This window comes from Lissotriton vulgaris, chromosome 6 (genome assembly GCF_964263255.1).
Source record: "Lissotriton vulgaris chromosome 6, aLisVul1.2, whole genome shotgun sequence".
In the NCBI taxonomy this organism is placed as follows: Eukaryota; Metazoa; Chordata; class Amphibia; order Caudata; family Salamandridae; genus Lissotriton; species Lissotriton vulgaris.
This window is the reverse complement of record NC_141694.1, coordinates 1,496,285,875-1,496,307,252: the sequence shown is the minus strand read 5'-3', so window position 1 is coordinate 1,496,307,252 and position 21,378 is coordinate 1,496,285,875. Positions and strand designations below refer to the sequence as shown.

Below are 21,378 nucleotides of genomic sequence, written 5' to 3'. Positions count from 1 at the left end.
AACCCCAGATCAAAATCTGGGATAGCTAGGTGGATTGTCAAATGCATACAGATTTGCTACCACAAAGCTAAACATATGTTATCTGTTCCTCCTAAAGCCCATCCTACAAGAAAGATAGGTGCTTCAATGGCATTTTAGGGAACATTCCCTTAGATGACATCTGCAAAGCAGCTACATGGTCTACACCGCACACGTTCACAAAACACTATTGTGTAGATGTGCAAACAAAACAACAAGCTAATGTGGGCCAGGCTGTACTCAAAACACTGTTTGAAACTACTGCAATAGATACGGGTGGTCGCCACTAAGAGTGGGTACTGCTATGCAATCTAAGCACAGTGTGTAATCTGCAGCTCATATGCCTCGAACGAAAAATGCTACCTACCAGTATGCATCTGTTCTTGGTATGTAGAGATGCAGAGTTACACACGCCCACCCGCCTCGCCGGTTACCTTTATCTGTTCCAGTATTATCTTAATTAGATACAGCTTACATGAGCATCCTTCCTGTCTCTTACAAAACTCCATAATTTTCCTGCTGGCGAAAAACAATCTAAGGATGGAGCCGATGCCCATGCGCAGTGTAATCCAAAGGAGGAGTCCCCTATCTCATGACTTCCAAAGACTTTCACCTGTTTGTTGCCACGTTTCCGCAGATCACCATACTGGGGCTGAAGGTAGTGGTAAGCAATAGTTCCTATGTTAAAATGCCCTTCTGAGTCTGTCTAAACCTACTAACTTGCATGTTATAGGGGTTTTTAACAACTCTTCTCTAATCTTTTCCCATACTCAGAAATGTTGGAAATATACTCTGACAATGGCCGCCATAAACCTTCTTCCAGAGTTGGGAAAAAAGTGGTTGGAGTGTAAGTAAACTTGCAAATCTACACATGCACATTTTCCCATGCTAAAATGCAGTTCACAAATATTTTTTAGGAGTACTAGTTCTTATCCTACTTCTGTAAATTCTTGGGAATTCATGAAAGCCGTATAGCTGCACTTAATGCAAGAACGTACCATGGGTGCACTTTTGAGACTTTCTTTAATAATTGGGCCCCTAATTTGGTCTGGCGTTGACCGTGACCTTTTGTGTTTATTAAAATTCTGTCTCTCTCTCTCTCTCTCTGTATGGGCTTTTTTAGTGTGAGTGGCAGCATTATTCTCTTTCACAGGGAGAATATCAGCACACAAAGTAGTTTTGTTCAGTGCCAGTAACTACTATGGTAGTATGTGCTTTTGAGACCAAAACAATTTTTGCTTTTGCCAGTGTTTGTTATAATGGTGAGGACCTGGCAGCACCCACACCAATAAGGTTTTAAAAAAAACCATGCCAAAACAAGTCACACGTTGACAAAACTAAAAAGCTGACCACCAATTTCAGACCTACTCGCTTTGCAAATGCTTGTTTATTTTTGTTTCCCATAATCTTATTGAAACTGGTTACACTGGTTTTCCATTATGAATATTTTTTGGAAATGCTAGCATGCATCAACACATGTTACTAAATGATGCTGCAATGAAATGGTACCTAAAATATTACAATAGTTTAGATAAATGTTGTTTTTCCTGCTTTCATTTTTTATGAATATTTTATTTTGAAAGCAAAAAATCATCAATCTTGCTTTCAAGCTTCTGCAAATATTTGCATCAAATCGGAGAGCATTCTGGGAGCATTATACATAGCCTCATATTTCTAAACTTTGAAAACGTGTACAGTAGTGCAGTCAGAGTTTACAACATTTACTTAGAGTGCTCACCCTAATAATGAACCATAAATACAAGTTTGAATAGCACTAACCTATGGGCAAAAATATTACCTTAACTGCAGACAGTTCCCATCCCTGGTCCATAATGTGTTACTGCAAAGTGGCAGCCCAAGGGTTTGTGCTGCAGGTGGTTGGGCCTACTTGTCTCAAGGACAAAATACACACAAAATCTTGTTTTCCTTGACCCAAACAATGTGTCCTCGGTGTTGGGCTATAGGAATTCCACATCCCTGCTTTCACTAGACATTACTAACTGGATTCGGACCCCAGTGCAGGTACTAAAGTAGCACAAACTTCTCTGAGGAACCTTTTTGGGTGATTGTTGAAGCTTTTCTATGTTGTTTTCCGCATTATGTGTAGGATGGGCTTGCTGTTAGATTTAGTGATCATGACTATTGATGAGGATCCCCTGGAAGAGAAGGACAAGTTACTCACTGGTAATCTGAGTTCCGTTTTAGAAGAATCCTCATCTTAAGCATGCCTCCCTGTTTAAAAAAATATTACAACTATCTTTATCTTCACCCAAGATTCTCTGATTTTCTGTAAAAATTACCTGACCTAACTGTTACCTGTGGGGCATGATGGCAGACAGGATATACTGCGAGGCACTTATAAGCACAGTGCCAGTTTATAGCTCTAGTACTTTGCATTGCAGCCTATTGGCTAACACCGTCCCCATTCCCTTTCCTTTTCCATTTAGAAAAGGTTTGTGAAAGATTTTACACGGTCACTATTTTTATCAGTGACTAAATTTTATTCAATTTTAGAATAAAAATGTAAACAAAATGTTATTTTTTGTTGCTACAAGCGGAAATTGGATGGCAGAGATTTAACGATGGGATGTTTGTATGCCCCAAACGTAGAGCAGCCTACCTTCTTTTCCTCATTTTCCTGTAAGTTGGCTCCGGTCTTGGTGGGGTCCCTTGCTCCTTGGAGGGGATTTTAACTGTGTATCAGATATTGCCTTAGACCGTTTGCACCCCCCCTTACCAAATGCACCGGCGGGTAAACAGGCGCTTGTGCGTTCTGCCTGGCAACAACAGTGGGGATTGATTGACTCCTGGAGGGCTCACCATCCATTAGATAGGGATTATTCCTTCTTTTCCGCCCTCTATGAATTGCATGTTCGCATAGATGCCTTCTTGTGCTCCCCTGATGTGCATGGAGACGTATGTCAGAGTGAGTATCTTGCGCGCACGGTCTCTGACCATAACCCGCTACTAGTCCAGATGAAGTGGTCATAGCGTCGCCCAAGAATCCCCACCTGGAGACTGCGCCCAGAGGCGCTTGAAGATCAAGTCTTCAGGACCACGATAGCCTAGAGTATAGAAACCTATTTTCAAATTAATGAGGGGTCCGCGGGATCAGCCACCATTGAGTGGGATGCCTTCAATACGGTGGTGAGAGGGAGTTGCATTGCAACGGTATCGGGTGCTCGGAAGACCTTATTGCACGATATACGCCGGGAAGATTAGAGGGTACGTACCCTAGAGAAAGAACGGCCGGATAAACAAGAGGCCCTATTGGAGGCTAGGGAAGCTACGGCGACAATGGTGGAACGTCTCCGCTGTTTTGACTACAAGTCCTATCTTACACGGGCGCACTCGGAACGATATAAAACGGGAGCCCTCCTGGCCTGGTTGTCCAACCCGGCTCGCCGAGGCTCGGTTTTTCTGGAGCTCAAGGATCATTTGGGTGTAGCCCGGTTTGATCAGCACGGAATAAAGGAGCTATTTTTCGATAATTATACAGAACTATACCGCAGTAGGGTACTACGTTTATATACATACATTTATATATATATATATATATATATACGTGTGTGTGTGTGTGTGTGTGTGTGTGTGTGTGTGTGTGTGTGTATATATATATATATATATGTGTGTGTATGTGTGTGTGCTTGTGTGTATATAGGACCGAAGTCTCTCCACCTCGGGACTGATCCTACGAAGGAAATTAAAGCGGACAATCACACAATTTCAGAAGGTACCCACTGAGGGAAAATAATAAGGCAATCTTCCAGGAACTACCACTCCCAGCATGCCATGCGGGTGGGACTGAACTAATCAAGCGAGTTTCTTAATGGAAATAAAAGAAAGCCACTTCCTCTGAATTGTGACAGCGAGCCTCTGATGAGATGCGATGTGCATCGAAACGCGTAAAGCAGATAATAATTTCAAGAACGCGGTGGGGAGCAGGAAAATCAAAATCAGATGGTGTTCCTTTGGCAGAGTGATCCTCCGAAACAGCTTTCGGGCATTTGGTGTTCAACATATCAAACGGCGGCCCACGAACACCTTCTCTTAGAACCAAATTGATCGTCCCTTGATGGTCAACTGAGAAGCGGCACCACGAGACTAGCTCATGGAAGGCAGCGCCGAAGGACCTAAGTACTGTGTTTCTCCACTTCGGGAATGATCCTACGAAGGAAATTAAAGCGGACAATCACACAATTTCAGAAGGTACCCACTGAGGGAAAATAATAAGGCAATCTTCCAGGAACTACTACTCCCAGCATGCCATGCGGGGGGGGGGGGCTGAACTAATCAAGCGAGTTTCTTAATGGAAATAAAAGAGAGCCACTTCCTCTAAATTGTGACAGCAAGCCTCTGATGAGATGTATATATCCATCAAACAAGTTGCCCTGCTGTGAGAACTCGCCGTGCGTGAGACTTAAATTAATGACGCCAAGTTTGCTCCGTTCCAAGTTGATTTAGTAGCATCATCCTAACGCGTTTCAAGGCCTCCTGGCCTCTTCGTCAGAGGATACAGAGCTGGAAAACAGAAGGTGCTGCTGTTACAGTTCTTATACGCATGCACAACGTTAATCATAGGTGTGTGTCTTTAGAGGCATGCTGGTAACTGTAGTTTTCATCACATTTAAGCAGCGTAGTATTAACCCCAGTGGGCACTGTTTATCCAACCCTACATTCACAGTCCTTAAAATACCCCAGTGGGCCTCAGGCGGGAGAAACAGGCAAATTCCGTGAAAGTCTTACTGTGCCAAAATTTGACGTGAAAACAATTTCCTTTGTCGTTGGCCCCATGAAAACATCTATGGTGGCAAGTTCTCTGCGGCCAGGCTGCCGCAATTAAATACATCAAACAAGTTGTCCTGCTGTGAGAACTCGCCGTGCGTGAGACTTAAATTAATGACGCCAAGCTTGCTCCGTTCCAAGTTGATTTATTAGCATCATCCTAACGCGTTTCAAGGCCCCCTGGCCTTTTCGTCAGAGGATACAGAGCTGGAAAACAGAAGGTGCTGCTGTTACAGTTCTTGTACGCATGCACAACGTTAATCACAGGTGTGTGTCTTTAGAGGCATGCTGGTAACTGTAGTTTTCATCACATTTAAGCAGCGTAGTATTAACCTCAGTGGGCACTGTTTATCCAACCCTACATTCACAGTCCTTAAAATTCCCCAGTGGGCCGCAGGCGGGAGAAACAGGCAATTTCCGTGAAAGTCTTACTGTGCCAAAATCCGACATGAAAACAAACAATTTCCTTAGTCGTTGGCCCCATGAAAACATCCATGGTGGCAAGTTCTCTGCGACCAGGCTGCAAACATATATCCAATGTACTATAGTACCAAGCTATACTCATATATATTTGTATACGTACATTTATATATATATACGTGTGTGTGTGTGTATATTTATATATATATATATGTGTATGTGTGCGTGTGTATATATATATATATATATATATATATATATATATATATATATACACACACACATTTCAAAGTTCTCAGGGATTTCGCGCATGGGCGGCACTATTCAATGCCTTTAACTATGATGAAGATTCCCCCTGGAAAATAACTAGGATTGCAGGATTTTCATCTACTTGTCCTCATCATCCCACTCTGAGGAGTCCTCTACTCGTTAAGTATCACAGATACCATCATTCAACACAAAGATGCACTGTACATCACGTTTCTGACTTTCTCCCATATCCATGCACAGCTTAGACATTCTCATTGTCCTAGACTACAACACCTAACTTGCAAATTGTACACATAAACCAGAAGGAAAACTCTCCATAATTCACAAATCCACATTGCCCTTCCCACTCAGCGACATAGTTACACTAAATCGTTTGAGCTCCTTACCTGCCACTTCTTGTGCTCACCATTCTGGTCACCACCACCTTCAAACTCATCTGCAGATGTCCTGGACCCAACAAGGATGTAACTAAGGAAATCTGACGCCTCCATTCAACACACATGCCTCTCGTATCTTTGGGACTTCAGCCTCCCATAAAAACTCCAGTACCAAGAAAAAGAAGGGCATATACTTCAACATCAAGTATTATATCATCAAACCTACCTCTTCCAAAGGTTAAACTTTCATTCTCATAAAAACATCTTTATTAATCCAGGGCAGGCTTTCAGTACCTTTTTCATTGTACAGGATGTCTCATCTTCTACATGTCCCTCCTTCACACCTCACCAACCTATCAAGTCTCATCTGAATAAGAAAAAAAAGACATCACTTCTTCAAGGACTTTCCCCTGGACTCTCCACACAAAGAACTCATTAAGCTCTCAGGGACCCACCAGTCACCAGTGTCATCAGATTTCTCAGCTTAGAAACCATAGGCTTAAAACTCACATGGACATCAACATACCATTGAAAACCCCTTCATCAACACCCAAAACCTCAGCCTTGTGGTACTCCCAAAAGCTCACAGAGAACAAGCGCACCATATACAAACAAGAAAATGAAAACTGAGAACAGCTTGCAAAGATCTTGCTTACCTAACAAATCTTTGCTCGGAACATAGGCTTCTCATCAACTCAATAAAAGCCAACTTCTAAAAGGGAAACACTATCATTCATGCCTCCAGCAGAAGCAAGCACTCTTCTAGGTAGTTAGGCATGACAATAATCGCTTGCCGAACCCTCCAGGCTGACAATAAATTACTGCAATCACCAGAAGATGAACAAGATCAAATCTCACATCAGTAACACCAAAAATGCATCCATTGTGCCTCCAATTCCTCCAAGTTGTCATTCTTCAACCTTCTTTCAAGTACTGACCTCATCAACATCTTTTAGTCCATCAGGGCAACAACCAATGAAAATGATATTCCACCCATATCCATCATGAAATACTCTCATACTCTGACAGCTCTGCTGGATATAAAAAACAATTGTATGGGAAAACTTCACTCAACCAGTGATGCTATGACCCAAAGGGCAGAGAAATGCTTCTTAAGTATTTTATCGAAACTAAAAACTGTTTGTGTCCGTTTCTCAAGACAGCACTATAACAAATAGTGCAGCAAAGCATTATCGATTAAATTCACACTGTGGGTGAGGTATGTCCGCGAGTAGGAAATTTCATATAGGACCAGGCAAACAGGGTGAGAGCGGAGAAACAATCATTGCTCAAACGTTGACCCTCCCATACACATCTCTTGGGGGTTGGCCAATACTATCCCAATCAGGTCACTCTCCAGAAGTCCCCACATTTGTGTCTGGATCAGACGAGTTTACTTGCGAAAAAGGTGACCCAGTCCCAGAGTTCATCATTTCGGAGACTATGTTCCCATTCCCATCCGCAGTCGAGTACAAAACTTGCCAGAGTGTTGAATCCTGTCCACACAGTGCAACCAGCATGTTAGCCCAGTATTCTAAGTCCCTTTCTGCATGCCTTGTCTGTTCGTAACTTCTAGAGTCTGCAATGCGCAGCTCCCCAATCCATAAAGTCAGCCTTCCATTTACATAGAGTCGGTGGGCGGGGGCAGGCCCAGTGTATGGCAATATGTCACCATGCTAGCACTGAGCCCAATTGTGCAAAACTGTACCTCATTATAATCTCCTTTTTGGGAAGTGGCAGGAGCCCTAACACACAGTGTCGGCGGGTTAAGTTCCATCTCCACTTTCATTACGTTCCCAACCTCCTGCTATATCCCATCCCAAAACACTCGCAATTGCACCAATTTCCACGCAACATGAGCAAAATCAGCTGGGGCAAACTAAACAATAATTTAGTGAAATTATGAAAAATGTTATGTACAGAGTAAGTCAAAAAGAGAAAAATTGGACCAAACACCACAATCTATAAGGTTTTGTGGTTGAAAGCATCAAGAAACTATAAAGCTCAATTTAAGTCCATGTTTGTGGTAGATTGAGACCTAAGCATGCTTTCAGGCCAACCGCAATGGAGTCGCATATGCCTTGCGGGCCACACTGGTAAAAAATTTAGCTTTGGTCTTTCATGGAAATCAATTTCCTCAATTGGGACAAGGCAGGATAAATTATCTAGTGAGAGCCCCTCAAAGTGTATTGCATCAAATATGAGGTTCATCTGAAGTCTTCAATTTTGGCATCTAAATCTCCAAGTGTGGGCCAAAGATAGATTCTGTAGCCAGTGAGGTCACTTTGGGGCTGGGGTGACACAAGTCATTACCACGCATGTGCCTTCACCACAAAAGTGTAAGTATTTCGCATATAAGTGTAAAGCCTTATCTTCACCAAAAAAAAAAGTTATAGGGACGTTCTAGTTAGGCTACAATTTCGCTCGAACAAAACCAGAGAAATTCAGCCATTATAATTACCTGAGTTAACTAGAACTTGCGCCCCCACAATGCACTGCTTATGCCCTCGCATATTTCATCACCAATGACATGGTCAGTGACATCACTCATGACATCACTGATGACATCATCTCTGACGCACCCACTCATACCCCTATAGAATCTTTTAAACACCTACTGCCACTCCCGCACAGCCATTCACAAATCCATTGACCGAGCCATACCAATATTAACACAGCCACTCACTGATTCATAGATCTACACACATATCCACTTGCTCACCCATTCTGCCACTCCTACACGCGCTCAGTCACCAATACGGCCATTGACATATCCATTCGTCTACCCATACAGGCACTCACACACTGAGTAAGTCACCCATAGAACTACTCACACACCTACACACTCACCCATACAGTCAATCATACAGGTACGTACTAACCCAAACAGTTACATACACATCTACTTACTTGCTCATACAAATAGTAATACATACTCATTCACCTATACAGTCACTGACAGAAGCATGTACTTATCCATATATCCTCTCTCACATTCACTCACTCACGCAGTCACTCTTATATACAGTCATTCACCTATACTGCATTTCACACACACAGTTACTGACACAAACACTCAATCACTGACACAGCCATATAGATACTCACTCACCCATACAGCTTCTCACACATGCACGCACTACTCCATACAGGCACGGACTCACCCACTCACTCATCCATACAGGCAGTCACCCAACTCCTCACCCATACACACAGATACCCAGACAACCATAGAGATAGTCAGCCAACCAATCACCCATATATATATAGCCATTCGTCTAATCACTAACACACTCATACACCCACTTAGACATCAATTGTCAGACAGATACATTCACACAACCAGTCACTCATCCATACATTCACTGAGACACCTAATCACTCCCTTATACAGTCAGTCACACACCCATTCAGTCATCCAAACAGTCACTCATACACCCACTGATTCACCAATACACCTAGGTATATTTATTTAACACGCATAAACATTTTAAAAACACTCGCAGTCACTGGATGAAGTCATCAGTGATGTCTTTTGAGATGTCATCAGTGATGTCACTGATCATGTCATGAGTGATGTAATATTTGAGATCATAAGCAGTGCATTGCAGGGGCGCAATTTATAATTAACTCAGTAGAGATAATGGCTGAATTTCTCTGGTTTTGTACGAGTAAAATGTCAGCCTAACTAAAACGTCCCTGTAACCTTTGTTTTTAGTGCATTTCTAGGGTTTTTCAAATTCTATTTGCCAACTATAAAGTCCCTGCAACCTTTGTTTTTTTTGTGAATTTCTAAGTTTTTTTTTAACTAGCAGTGACGTTTGCACAGTGGTGGGGAAAGGGGGCTGGGCCTCGGAGCAGCTCTCAGGAATTCCGCTGCATAGGACTTACAGGAGGTACCAGGAGGCCTTATTGGCCCCCAGTGTTCCTCAGGAGTAAAGTGGAATTTATCCCCTAATTAGTAGTGTGCCAGGAGGCGTGATTGCTGAGTGGTGGAGAAAGGTGGGCCTGGCTTCCTACGACCTCTTAACAATCCCACTGTGTGAGACATACTGGTGGTAACAGGAGGGGTAGTTGGCCCCAAGGATGTCCTGGGGGGCCTACTACCCCTACTATTACCTCCAATAACCTCCAATAAGTCCCACCCAACAGGACTGCTGAGTTCTGATAGGCCACACCCCCTTTCTCCACCACTCTGCAAATTCACCTCCTGGTGCGCTCTTGGTTCGGGGAAGAAGTCGCCTTCGCTGCTGAGGATCCTTAGGGGCCCACTAGCCCACCCGTTGCCTACAGTAAGCCCCACACAGTGGGATTGCTGAGAGGTGTTCGCAGGCCACGCCCCTTTCTCCACCACTCTGCAAACACGCCTCTTGGCTGGTGGGGTAATCAGGTCCCCTTGTGTCCTGAGGGCATCAGGACTAAAGTGGGCTTCATCCCCCTATGCTAACACTTCCTGGTTTGAAGTTTTGGCAGCCAATCAGATCTCAGGCGCAAGATTGTGAGAGTTCGCAAATCCACTGCAGCCACAGTTGTATATCTGAGAAATCTTCACATTTCTCAGGAACTACTGAACGGATTTACACAATTTAACAAAGAGTGATATCTGGACCAAGAGCTACCTTTCTGCCAAATTTCGTGTAATTCACTTCAGCAGTTCGGGCTGTAGCTGCGTCAACAGTTTCCTATGGAAATTAACATGAAGAAAAAGTGTTTTGGGCCCGCCTTTTCTCTCGGCCCCTGCTTTACGGATCCTCCAAAATGTTCAGTATCGCAGCTGACGTGACTGTCCAATTAATTCTGAAAATGTCATGAATATTCATCAAACGGCGCCAAAGTTATTGGCGAATCAAAAAACGTTTTTCCTAGGTCCTAACTATAACTATCTACTGGTGAGCGCCAGTAGGTAATATGTGTGTGTATATCTATATCTATCTGTCTATTCCTTTGAAGCTTCCACCACACAGGAGACACTTCTGTGCCAAGGCACTTTGTTGATGCACTCTGCTCAGCTGACTGGATTTAGGGCATGCTACATACCAAGCTGAGGAGGTCTGGGAAAGGGACTACATGAAAGCTTTCACAACTCTGCTGAATAATGTTCCCTCCTGTAAACACAATTTTAGAAATTCTTGCAGCTATGACGTACCGGAGGTGCATGTGAGTAGGCCAGTGGCCAAGCCAGAGTTTATTTGTCGAGAGGCCAGCATAACAATGGATCACAGAGGGGGAGGGGCCATTTAAAAAATGTATCAAGCTTTTGTACATAATTCTCAGATCTGTTCCAGAACTTGAATCAAGTGGTTGGATGATCTAGAGCCACTGGAAGAGAAGTACTGGAAGCAGGCACAGATGGCCCCCTAACAGCTGGCCCTATTTACCAGACTATGACTAATCCAGCTTCACTACCTCCTCAGGTTTTATAACTCTACCAGAATGCTCTGGAAATTTAAAACACCATTAACCGAATATAATAGATGCCATGGAGAAGTGAGCGATTTCTTTTCATGTGGTCTAGGACTGTCCCATAATTCAGAGATACTGATATCATGCATACCGTAACACAAGCCCTCGGACGACCCATAGAACTCTTGCGTAAACTGATGCTCCTAGAAATAGTGGGAGACTGGATAACAACCTAGGAAAGAAAGAATAAGTGTGAGTAAGATATTTTTACTTGTTAAGAGACCTTGTGAAATACTGGTGATCTGATGATGCCCCTTCTGATTCGGCTAAATGGCCGAGAGACCTACAGCTACTCTAGTCTAGAAGAACCCATGTACAAAACTCATGGATTTCTTCACAGGTATCGAAAGATCTGCGCCCATGGTCAGACCACTTCAATATTATCATTTCCTAGTTCAGAAGAAATCTGAAGTTATAAAACATTGTGTTGACCCTAGGAGTTTCTGCTGATATTTTATTTCTGGCTTCAGACATGTAAATGTCTCTCCCATTTTGCCTTCAAACTGAAATGACTAAGATAACTTTTATGTAAAAAAAAAATCACTAAATCACTGTCTGGAGGGAAAGGCCAGCAAAACTAAAGTAATATCTGCTAAAGCTCCAAGACAAAGGATGTTTTTACGAAGTTATGTTTCATAGGGGTTACTTAGCCAGGCTATAAAAGTAGTTTTTTTTTACATGCCAAAACTGTTTTTTTCTTTTGGTTTTTGGGCTAGGCCAGTCAAGGTACCCTAGAACACTCTTTTTTTTTCCCAGGCATACATGTATAGTGTAAATATATACTGTAGTCCACAGTTGACTTTTAACTTTTGTGGTGCATTTCCTATGGCAACTTACTGTGACTCCCTTAAAGGTTAAATACATAAATTGAGTTTAGGAATGTTTGTCTCATGTATTAGGGTCAGAGTAGATGCCCTGTGAGTTTGAATGGCAGTATTACAGTACCATGAGTCCCAGTGCATGCAACAATATTGAAACACAGAGAAATGCATAATTGCTACATGTTTATCCGAAATTAATTCAGTTTCACTTTTTCGAGAACACCTGCAATTCTGAGGTAGTTCCTATGTAAATTACTTTCTAGGTCTTCAGTTTTCAAATTCAGACTCGTGACTGCTGTGTTGCACAATCTATCGGCATTGATTGCTCATCCAGTACCAAACGTGTAACCTCCATATCCCAGCTAGGGATCCCTGTACCTTTCTCAAGATCACGACTGTATCATTATTATTCTGTAAACAAAGCTTTGACCCAGTCCATCACAGAAGCCCCCCCTCACTCACTTTGTTGTTCAATACTATGGTCTGTGCCAATAATTGAGTTTACAATTCCAACCACTCAATTATTCGCCTACTGAAGATCAACACTATTTTCTCTACATTGGAAGCATCCAGCTTCCAATGTATGCCGTTATAGTCTTTTATGATGCCTGCATTTAGCTTCCGTTTTTAGATCTTGTATTTCCTTAGCCTCATTTTCTAATGGTGCGTTGTATGTGTTTTTCTATCAGAAGAATGACCCTTGCACGTATTTATTGTTGATAGGCATTGACGCCCTGTAGTCTACACAGTTCGTTCCAGGGTTGTACACATTGATGACTTGAGACATTATTTTCTGTTAGATGACTCTTCTGCTTTAGTCCAAATATTATGCTGTTCTGCAACGTTGACACAGTTTGATTAGCTTGCTGTTTTACTATATAAATTGGGTCTGTGCTAAACTCAGAGAAAGGTGAGTCTCTGCCGGAGTCATCATGGAATGCTGCTCAGATGCAGGCCCGCTGTCCCAAACCTTCATCTTGTGAAGGAAGATAGCTGTACACTCGGAAGTGCATCCGTGGATGCACTGAGCTCGGGTTCCTAACATACACTATCAAGGTATGGAGTTAGCTCATTCCAACAGACCATGCAGATGGGTACTCCCAATATGCTCTCTTTAGCATAGAGGCTAGCGGTAGATAGTAGAACCATAGCTATGTTATGAATAATTACCATGATTGAATTGTTTGTATGTTTCACTATTCTAATAATACTTATAACAATAATGTGTCTCCTCTTTCTAACAGTCGCAGTTCATGTTTTATTTGCAAAGATTAGTGCTTTTGAATAAATGTTTAAAAATGCAAGACTGTATGTTTTCTTTGTGACACTTTGGGCGTGCAAACAAAAGGGTTCGATCTCTTTCCAAGGTTGCTTGAGAATCTGTTCTAGGTTACTGAGTTTGGATGCAATACTGTGAGTGAGCCAAAGGATCCAACAATTACTGATTATATAGTAAGACTCAGTCCCTATATTATGAAGTTTTGTTTTCCTACATACACAGTCCTACTTACTTAATTAGTAAGAAGCATATAACAAGTCCCCCGTTCTAAGCTTGTTATAACCAGACCAGCATGGTATCGAAGAATGGTTATGAATAAAACAAGATTTTACAGTCTGTTATAAGCAACTTCTAAATAGTTTCAAGCACTGTTTGTTTTAGGAAGGGAGTATGAACATAACCAGTTTTGTCTTTTGAGCATTCTTCTGGTCTACTCCCCTGCCGTATTCTGACCTTTGGACCAGATGTTTGGTAGGACTGTTTGATTAGACTATTGCTTCCCCATGACGATAGAATTAACTGTGTTGTATCTATTTTGTTTTCCCGGATCAGAAATTTGAAAAATGATGCATATGCCCTCATGGAAGTCTATGCAAAAATGCCACTGGTGTGATTTCAAGATGAGACAAATCTTTTTTTGTGTTTGTATTTTTAACAATACCTCCTGCACTTCATAAGCCTTATGATATGCCGACCCACCAGATTATCCTGAGTATATGTCATGGCGTTTTCCAGTCGCACTTAATACGCAACATTCACAATGGGATGAAGGCTGTCGCTACCTGGATGAAGGACAGCTGCCTCAAGCTCAACTCAGAGAAGACCAAGGTCCTCATCCTGGGCTCCACCCCCTCTGCCTGGGACAGCTCCTGGTGGCCCGCAGATATTGGATCCCCCCTCACACCCACAGACAACGCATGAAACCGTGGCATCATCCTGCACTCCTCGCTCACCATGAACCCCCATATCAACGCCGTCTCATCATCCTGCTTCCACATGCTACGTGTGCTCCGAATGATCTTCGAGTGGATCCCCACAGAGTCCCGAAAAACAGTCACCCACACTCTCTTCAGCAGCAGACTCGACTATGGCGACTCACTCTACGCCGGCATCACTCAGAAACTCCTCAAACTACAAAATATTCAGAACGCCTCTGCAGACTCAATATCCCTGCCGCAGCCAAATAACCAGCGACCTGAGAGACCTCGACTGGCGGTGTGCACCTGTTACAACGCATTTTTTACAACGCACTACTGTTACAACGCATCCATTACAACGCGGATACTGTTACAACTCATGTTTTTACAACGCATTTTTTTACAACGCAGGTACCTTTACAACGCATACCATTACAACGTAAGTATTGGTAAGTATATAGTTATTTTTTAAATGTAATATGTTTGGGGTAAAGGGGTATTTTTAGGGGTTAGGGTCAGTTTATGGTTTTTGGGTAAAGGGGTATTTTTAGGGTTCAGGGTCAGTTTTCAGTTTTTGGGTAAAGGGGTATTTTTAGGGTTCAGGGTCAGTTTTCAGTTTTTGGGTAAAGGGGTATTTTTAGGGTTCAGGGTCAGTTTTCAGTTTTTGGGTAAAGGGGTATTTTTAGGGTTCAGGGTCAGTTTTTAGTTTTTGGGTAAAGGGGTATTTTTAGGGTTCAGGGTCAGTTTTCAGTTTTTGGGTAAAGGGGTATTTTTAGGGTTCAGGGTCAGTTTTCAGTTTTTGGGTAAAGGGGTATTTTTAGGGTTCAGGGTCAGTTTTTAGTTTTTGGGTAAAGGGGTATTTTTAGGGTTCAGGGTCAGTTTTTAGTTTTTGGGTAAAGGGGTATTTTTAGGGTTCAGGGTCAGTTTTCAGTTTTTTGGGTAAAGGGGTATTTTTAGGGTTCAGGGTCAGTTTTTAGTTTTTGGGTAAAGGGGTATTTTTAGGGTTCAGGGTCAGTTTTCAGTTTTTGGGTAAAGGGGTATTTTTAGGGTTCAGGGTCAGTTTTCAGTTTTTGGGTAAAGGGGTATTTTTAGGGTTCAGGGTCAGTTTTTAGTTTTTGGGTAAAGGGGTATTTTTAGGGTTCAGGGTCAGTTTTCAGTTTTTTGGGTAAAGGGGTATTTTTAGGGTTCAGGGTCAGTTTTCAGTTTTTGGGTAAAGGGGTATTTTTAGGGTTCAGGGTCAGTTTATAGTTTTTGGGTAAAGGGGTATTTTTAGGGTTCAGGGTCAGTTTTCAGTTTTGGGGGTACAGGGTAAAAATAAATTACATTTAATTTTAAATTAAATTATTTAATAGTAAATAAATTAAATTAAATTACAATGCATTTTTTTTGGGGTTGAGGGTCAGTTTTGAGTTTTTGGGGTACAGGGGTACAGGGTAAAAATAATGTAATATTTTTTTTTAATTTTCAATAATTAATTTAAATTATATTTCATAAAATTACTTTAATTTATTTTTGGTGTTTAGGGTCAGTTTTCAGTTTCTGGGGTGCAGGGGTACATGGTAAAAATAAAGTAATATTAATTTAATTTTAAAATAATAAACGGAAATTAACTTATTTAAAATTACATTAAATTATATTTTTAAAATTAAGTTACTATTATATTATTAATATTAACATATACTTACCTATACTTACGTTGTTTTGGTATGCGTTGTAAAGGTACCTGCGTTGTAAAAAAATGCGTTGTAAATACATGCGTTGTTACAGTATCCGCGTTGTAAAAACCGCGTTGTAACGGTATGCGGAGTAAAAGTCCGCGTTGTAACATCATATATCCTCGACTGGCTCCCAGTCAATAAAAGCATCACAAACAAGCTCTTCACACATGCCTACAAAGCTCTAAACCACCCGGGACCTGCGTACCTCAGCCACCTCCTCGCATTCCACGCACCCACCAGAGACCTAGTCCACCCACTGATCCTGACCACCGTTCCACGTATCCGCAAGACCACGGCTGGAGAAAGATCCTTCTCCTACCTCGCAGAAAAGACCTGGAACACCATGCCTCTCCATCTCAGGCAATCACCGTCACTGCCTCAATTCAGGAAGGAGCTCAAGACCTGGCTCTTCGACTGTACCAGAGTGCCTTCGACAGATCAGTAACCACCCCTCCCTCCCCCAGCACCTTAAGACTCTTACGGGTGAGTATTCGCAATTTACAAGTCACTTGATTGATTGACTGAATAATCACACAGGTAATGCCACTCCTTTCAGCTGGATAGTTTTGTTCCTCACTAGGTCTGAGGTTCGGCTGTGGTGGGATGCCTTCTTCTGTGGTATGTATAATCAGCCTCCTCCTCATATCGTTTAATCACTGTTGATGCCTGAGTTTGGTGTGTGAAGTGGCAGTCACTCCTTGTACCTAGTCCACATCCACAGTCTGGATTTTCCTTCCGGACCTGTCCTGATGTGTGTTCAAAGCATGTATGGCTTCTCTCTAAGAAGCCATGCAAAAAGAAAATGTACAAATTGCCGACAAAAATGAAAAAAATACACAATGTTTATTTTTTACCTCTTTAAGGACCACGATTTCTGGGTCCTCCACGCAAAAGAATAGGCAGATGGTTTTGTCTCCTTGAAATGTGATCTGAATTGCGCTGGCATTAGACTGTTCTGGCACCTGCATATTTTTCCACTATTTTGAAGTCATATCTTATCCAGTGCTGTTGCCCCCTTTTGATTCACCGTTGCACTGCTGGTGCAGCATTTAGAAATGTGTGCTCCCAGCACCATTCCCTCACTCAATTCCTAACTTGATGATCTTTTTCACTAATAACGAAAGGACTATAATAGACTCCGAAGATAAATTTGCCATAGTGAATGAAATCATTCTTCAGTGTAAACTCTAAATAAATCTGTTTGTCATTTAAAGTAATAAATGGCATGCCCCTAACCTTGCAAAGTTCTTTACTTATCAGCACTTACATATTCCACTTGAAAAACAGCTTTTCATCAAAATTTCCATTGCATGCGGTATATTAATGTTCAGGATCGTAGTACATAACATAATCTGTGTTCTTCCATCACAAATAAACTGCAACCATGAATCAGTTTCATCATTAGTGTAGCGAGGCACCACTAAATGAAAGCCTCCTTGCTCTGTACGTTTATAAATATGTATTATGGTTTGAGTAAGAAAATGATGGCAATACGTTGTTTGAATTTGTTTTAGCTGCTAATACACATCAAATGAGTCTGTTATTTTTATTTAACCATGTATGTTCATATTTTTGTTAGGCATTGTATATGGATTTAATGTGAATGCAAACAAAGCAGTTCAGCAGCTGGCTGATAAAAAAGAAATACAAATCAAACTTCATAAAGTCATCTACCATTTAATCGAAGATTTGAAGGAAGAATTAAGCAAGACCCTGCCACCGCTTATAGAAGAACATGTAACAGGTTTGTGTTCTGCTCTTGAAATTGATGTGCCATTGTGAGCCTTTTAAATCTAGAAATTAGAGATCCACAATTTTGGATCAACATAACCTAAGTCTGGGAAAGACTAGTGGCAGCCAGAATTGAGATGTACTTATCATTAAATGGGGTCTTAAGAGTTTTCTTTGTTAACAGTGGTTTCTGCTCGTGTAAATCTCGCTTTCTATTTTTATTATTGATATAGAATGCCAGGTGATTTGGTTTAGCCAAAGTTTGCTATGGTTTCTGTCCGGTCTTTCCTCCTTTGGCTACCGGTCAGGGAGGGAAATCCTGTGCTGCAGCTGCAGTGCCTCTCCTCATCTGAAAGCCACTTTGTAGTGATGATGCCTTCACCCTATACACTCTGTTTGGGGAGCAGGAAGTGGACTGATCCTCTTACTCAGTAGCTTCTGAGACTTTTTTCACTCCTCAGGCAGGATGGTGTATGCTTATTTTCTTTCCCCGCAGCAGCAGTCAAATGATTACCCACTGTGACCTTGCAGCAACTGCAAGCAGTGTGCTTCCTACTTAACCTTCATCTCTGTATCAGCTGCTAAGCATTGCTATATGGCCCTCTTTCAACTTGCAGCAGTGCCAAAACCTCAATAGACGTGCCTCTAGTCCCTGGGCCCAGTTGTAGCAGTGCAAAACTTTAAACTTTGTGCTATGTTCTTCCAAATCCCGGAACAGCAGCAGAGAACACCCTTGGGGTGTCTTCTTTTAGGCATTCTAGCCACTGCAAAATTTCACTACAGCACCCACTTTGGCCATCATCTCCTCAACCACTGTATTATCTACAAAAGAGCACATTCCCATTTGTACTAACCCTCTTTGCAGCACCACCAAATTGAAAATTTCACCCAGTACTTTTCTTGCCTAAATGCAGCAGCGGATAAAAGTAGAACATGTCGACAATTTCTTTTCTGCGGAGCAGTTCCAATAGTTGCATTTCACATATTTTTTCCTAATTTTTGTTTTCCTACAAGTCATGCTTTTTCACATAATTTATACCTGAGGGAGACTGGTTTGAGCAGCAAATTTCTCACAGGAATTGAGATAATGTGTCATTAAAATCATGTGACTTTCACCGTTCCTTTCCTTGAAGCATCTAATGGAGGTTTTAAAGCAATTTAATTCACCCAACACGCACAAGTACTTTCCAATCTTGATGTGGGACCAAAGAATATCTCCGCTCAATATTGAATGTTGTAAATGGGAGCCAAAAGAACCGTACTTTGGTATCAGACCCAGTGGCAAAAGGATACAGGCAGATTGACCCCAATGCTGGAATTCTATTAAGCTTATCTCATCTGTGCCAGAAAAAGACTTCGTCCACTGAAGATTCTGAGCCATACATACTACACATCAGGAAAGGTGCATGCCCTAGGCCCTTCTAGATTACCTGAATGTTTCCATTGCCCTACCTTACATTTTATATGGAAATGCTAATATATCTAACTGTTATGTTCCTCAAGTTGAAAACAGCAGACTAGAAGCAGACAACTTAGGGCCAGATGTAGGTGGGCAAATACCGAGCGCTATCGCTGAAATTCGCAGAATTTCAGCGTTTGTGATCGCTATTTGGCTGCGAGCAATGTAGGTGAGTTTAAACCTGCTTTTTTAAGGAATCACTAATTGTGATTCCTTAAATGCAATGTAAGTAACACAAAAGAAAGTGCTTTTTAGCCTTAAGGAATCGCTAATTACCACCAACTTCAAGTTGGTGGTAATTAGCGATTTCCTTTAAAAAAAAGCACTTTTTTGCTTTTTTTAAGTACCATGTGGCACACATTCATGCCCTTAGGGCATGTATGTGCGCCACATGTGCACACATGCACATTTCAGGGGTGCAACACGGTGTCCTTTTGACACCCTGGCACCCTTGAAATAGCGCCCGATATTTGCGATTCTTTAATAGCGATTTGCAAATAGTGAATATCTTCCCATTCATTCCTATGGGCCTCCTAGCGTTATTAAGGAATATTTTGGCGATTCCTACCTACATTCAATTTTGCGAGTCCTTAATAGCAAATCGGTAAAATTTGCTATTAAGGATTCGCTAATTTGAGTTTACCTACATCTGGCCCTTAGTTGTTTTATTAAGTAGATCCCTCTTTAGTCTTCATGGACTAGCCATCAATAGGGAGAGGTCTGTTCTCCAGACACGAAAGTCTACCAAGGAAAGACAACTCTATAAGTGTTCAATAACACAATTTTGGGCCATTTCTGTTTAATGTCTTAATATTTTGTTTCAATTCTGTGATGTCCGCTTCCCATGAGGAGACAGAGTGCTCCGTCTTCCAAACTCACGGACCTCATTACTCAACAGCCCCCTCCACCGTCAACAGAAAGCTGACTTTGACTGAATAGAAGCCTTCAGAGTAAAGTCATCACATCACCCAGAGTGGACTTCCTGATGGGTTTTTTCTTGTCCATCACTGCCAGGTAAACTTAGCTGTGCAGGACAGAAAATAAATGACCCACAACAATCTGGGAGATTTTTTTGAGAAGATAAGAAATTAAAAAGTTTGGTTAATGGCTATCAAAACAGACCGCAGCCACCAACCAAACATTTGATGCCTTGAAGGGTACCGCTGTGCCTGCGGTTCAGAGATGGTTGATCGGCCAGCTGCCATCCCTAAATAGGGTTACTAATGTTAAGTTCATCACCACGCTGACCGACAATAGTCCAACCTCTAGGGCTACACTACAACCCAGGGCACAAGTTTGAGATTTTTCAATTAAACCCTTTTGGCTGAAATCTGAAAAGTTTGAAGGAGATGGATATGCCATCTAATATAGTTTTATGTGTGTGTAATGCCGTTTATCTATTTTGTCTAAAGTTCTGGGGAGTCCTAGCCAAAAACTATAATTTTCAAAAGAGAATAGAATCTGTGATGGTTACCAATGCTGGTAATCTAAGCATAAAGAATAAAAAGGAATTGTTTTTCAATGTTAGACTGCTCTTGGGCACGCTGAATATCATTATTTGTTTAAAATACAATATTCTACAAATTATTTTATCTATATAACATGTGATATTGACTATAAAGCACTAATATGTTGAACACTAATGTAAAATTTCCGTCCATGCTTTGAGGAAATCTAAACATTTCTCCATATGATTTCTCAAAAGGCTATGCATCCTTGTTGGTCCTGATCGTGAATGTGTAATGCAAAAAAGTATTAAACAGTTTGCTGTTTATTAAGGATACTTCTTACTGTAAATTTTTCACATTAGAACACTTCCCAGGCATCAGACTGGATTGTAAGCATTTTCTATTTATACATCTGTGTGTCTTTAGATAGTGCTGTGCAGCTCCATGCTGGCTCCGTGCTGCCCAGGAAGTGACTGAGTTGAGCCACATATAAAATCCACCCCTGCGCGCTGATGTCAGTTCCTTTGTTTCTGCACCTTCTGAAACATATCAGAGCTCTGCTTCCAAATTTGTCGACCTATCAATGACACCTAAAAATGAAATCCAGTCTGCTAAGGAAGGATGTTCCCTTCTAAAGCTACAGGTTTCAAACTATTCCGTGACTTTAGAAAA

The 21,378-nt window shown here is 41.6% G+C and overlaps 1 protein-coding gene across 5 annotated transcripts in view; it reads left to right on the top strand.

Annotated features, from left to right (window-relative positions):
• The window catches only part of MTIF2 (mitochondrial translational initiation factor 2), a 370,558-nt gene that overhangs the window by 291,862 nt on the left and 57,318 nt on the right, over positions 1-21,378 (top strand). For all 5 annotated transcript variants that reach the window (XM_086927656.1, XM_086927658.1, XM_086927655.1 and 2 more), the window contains one exon: positions 17,648-17,812. In XM_086927656.1, coding sequence (XP_086783782.1) covers positions 17,648-17,812 — 165 coding nt within the window. The remainder of the gene's footprint in view (positions 1-17,647; positions 17,813-21,378) is intronic.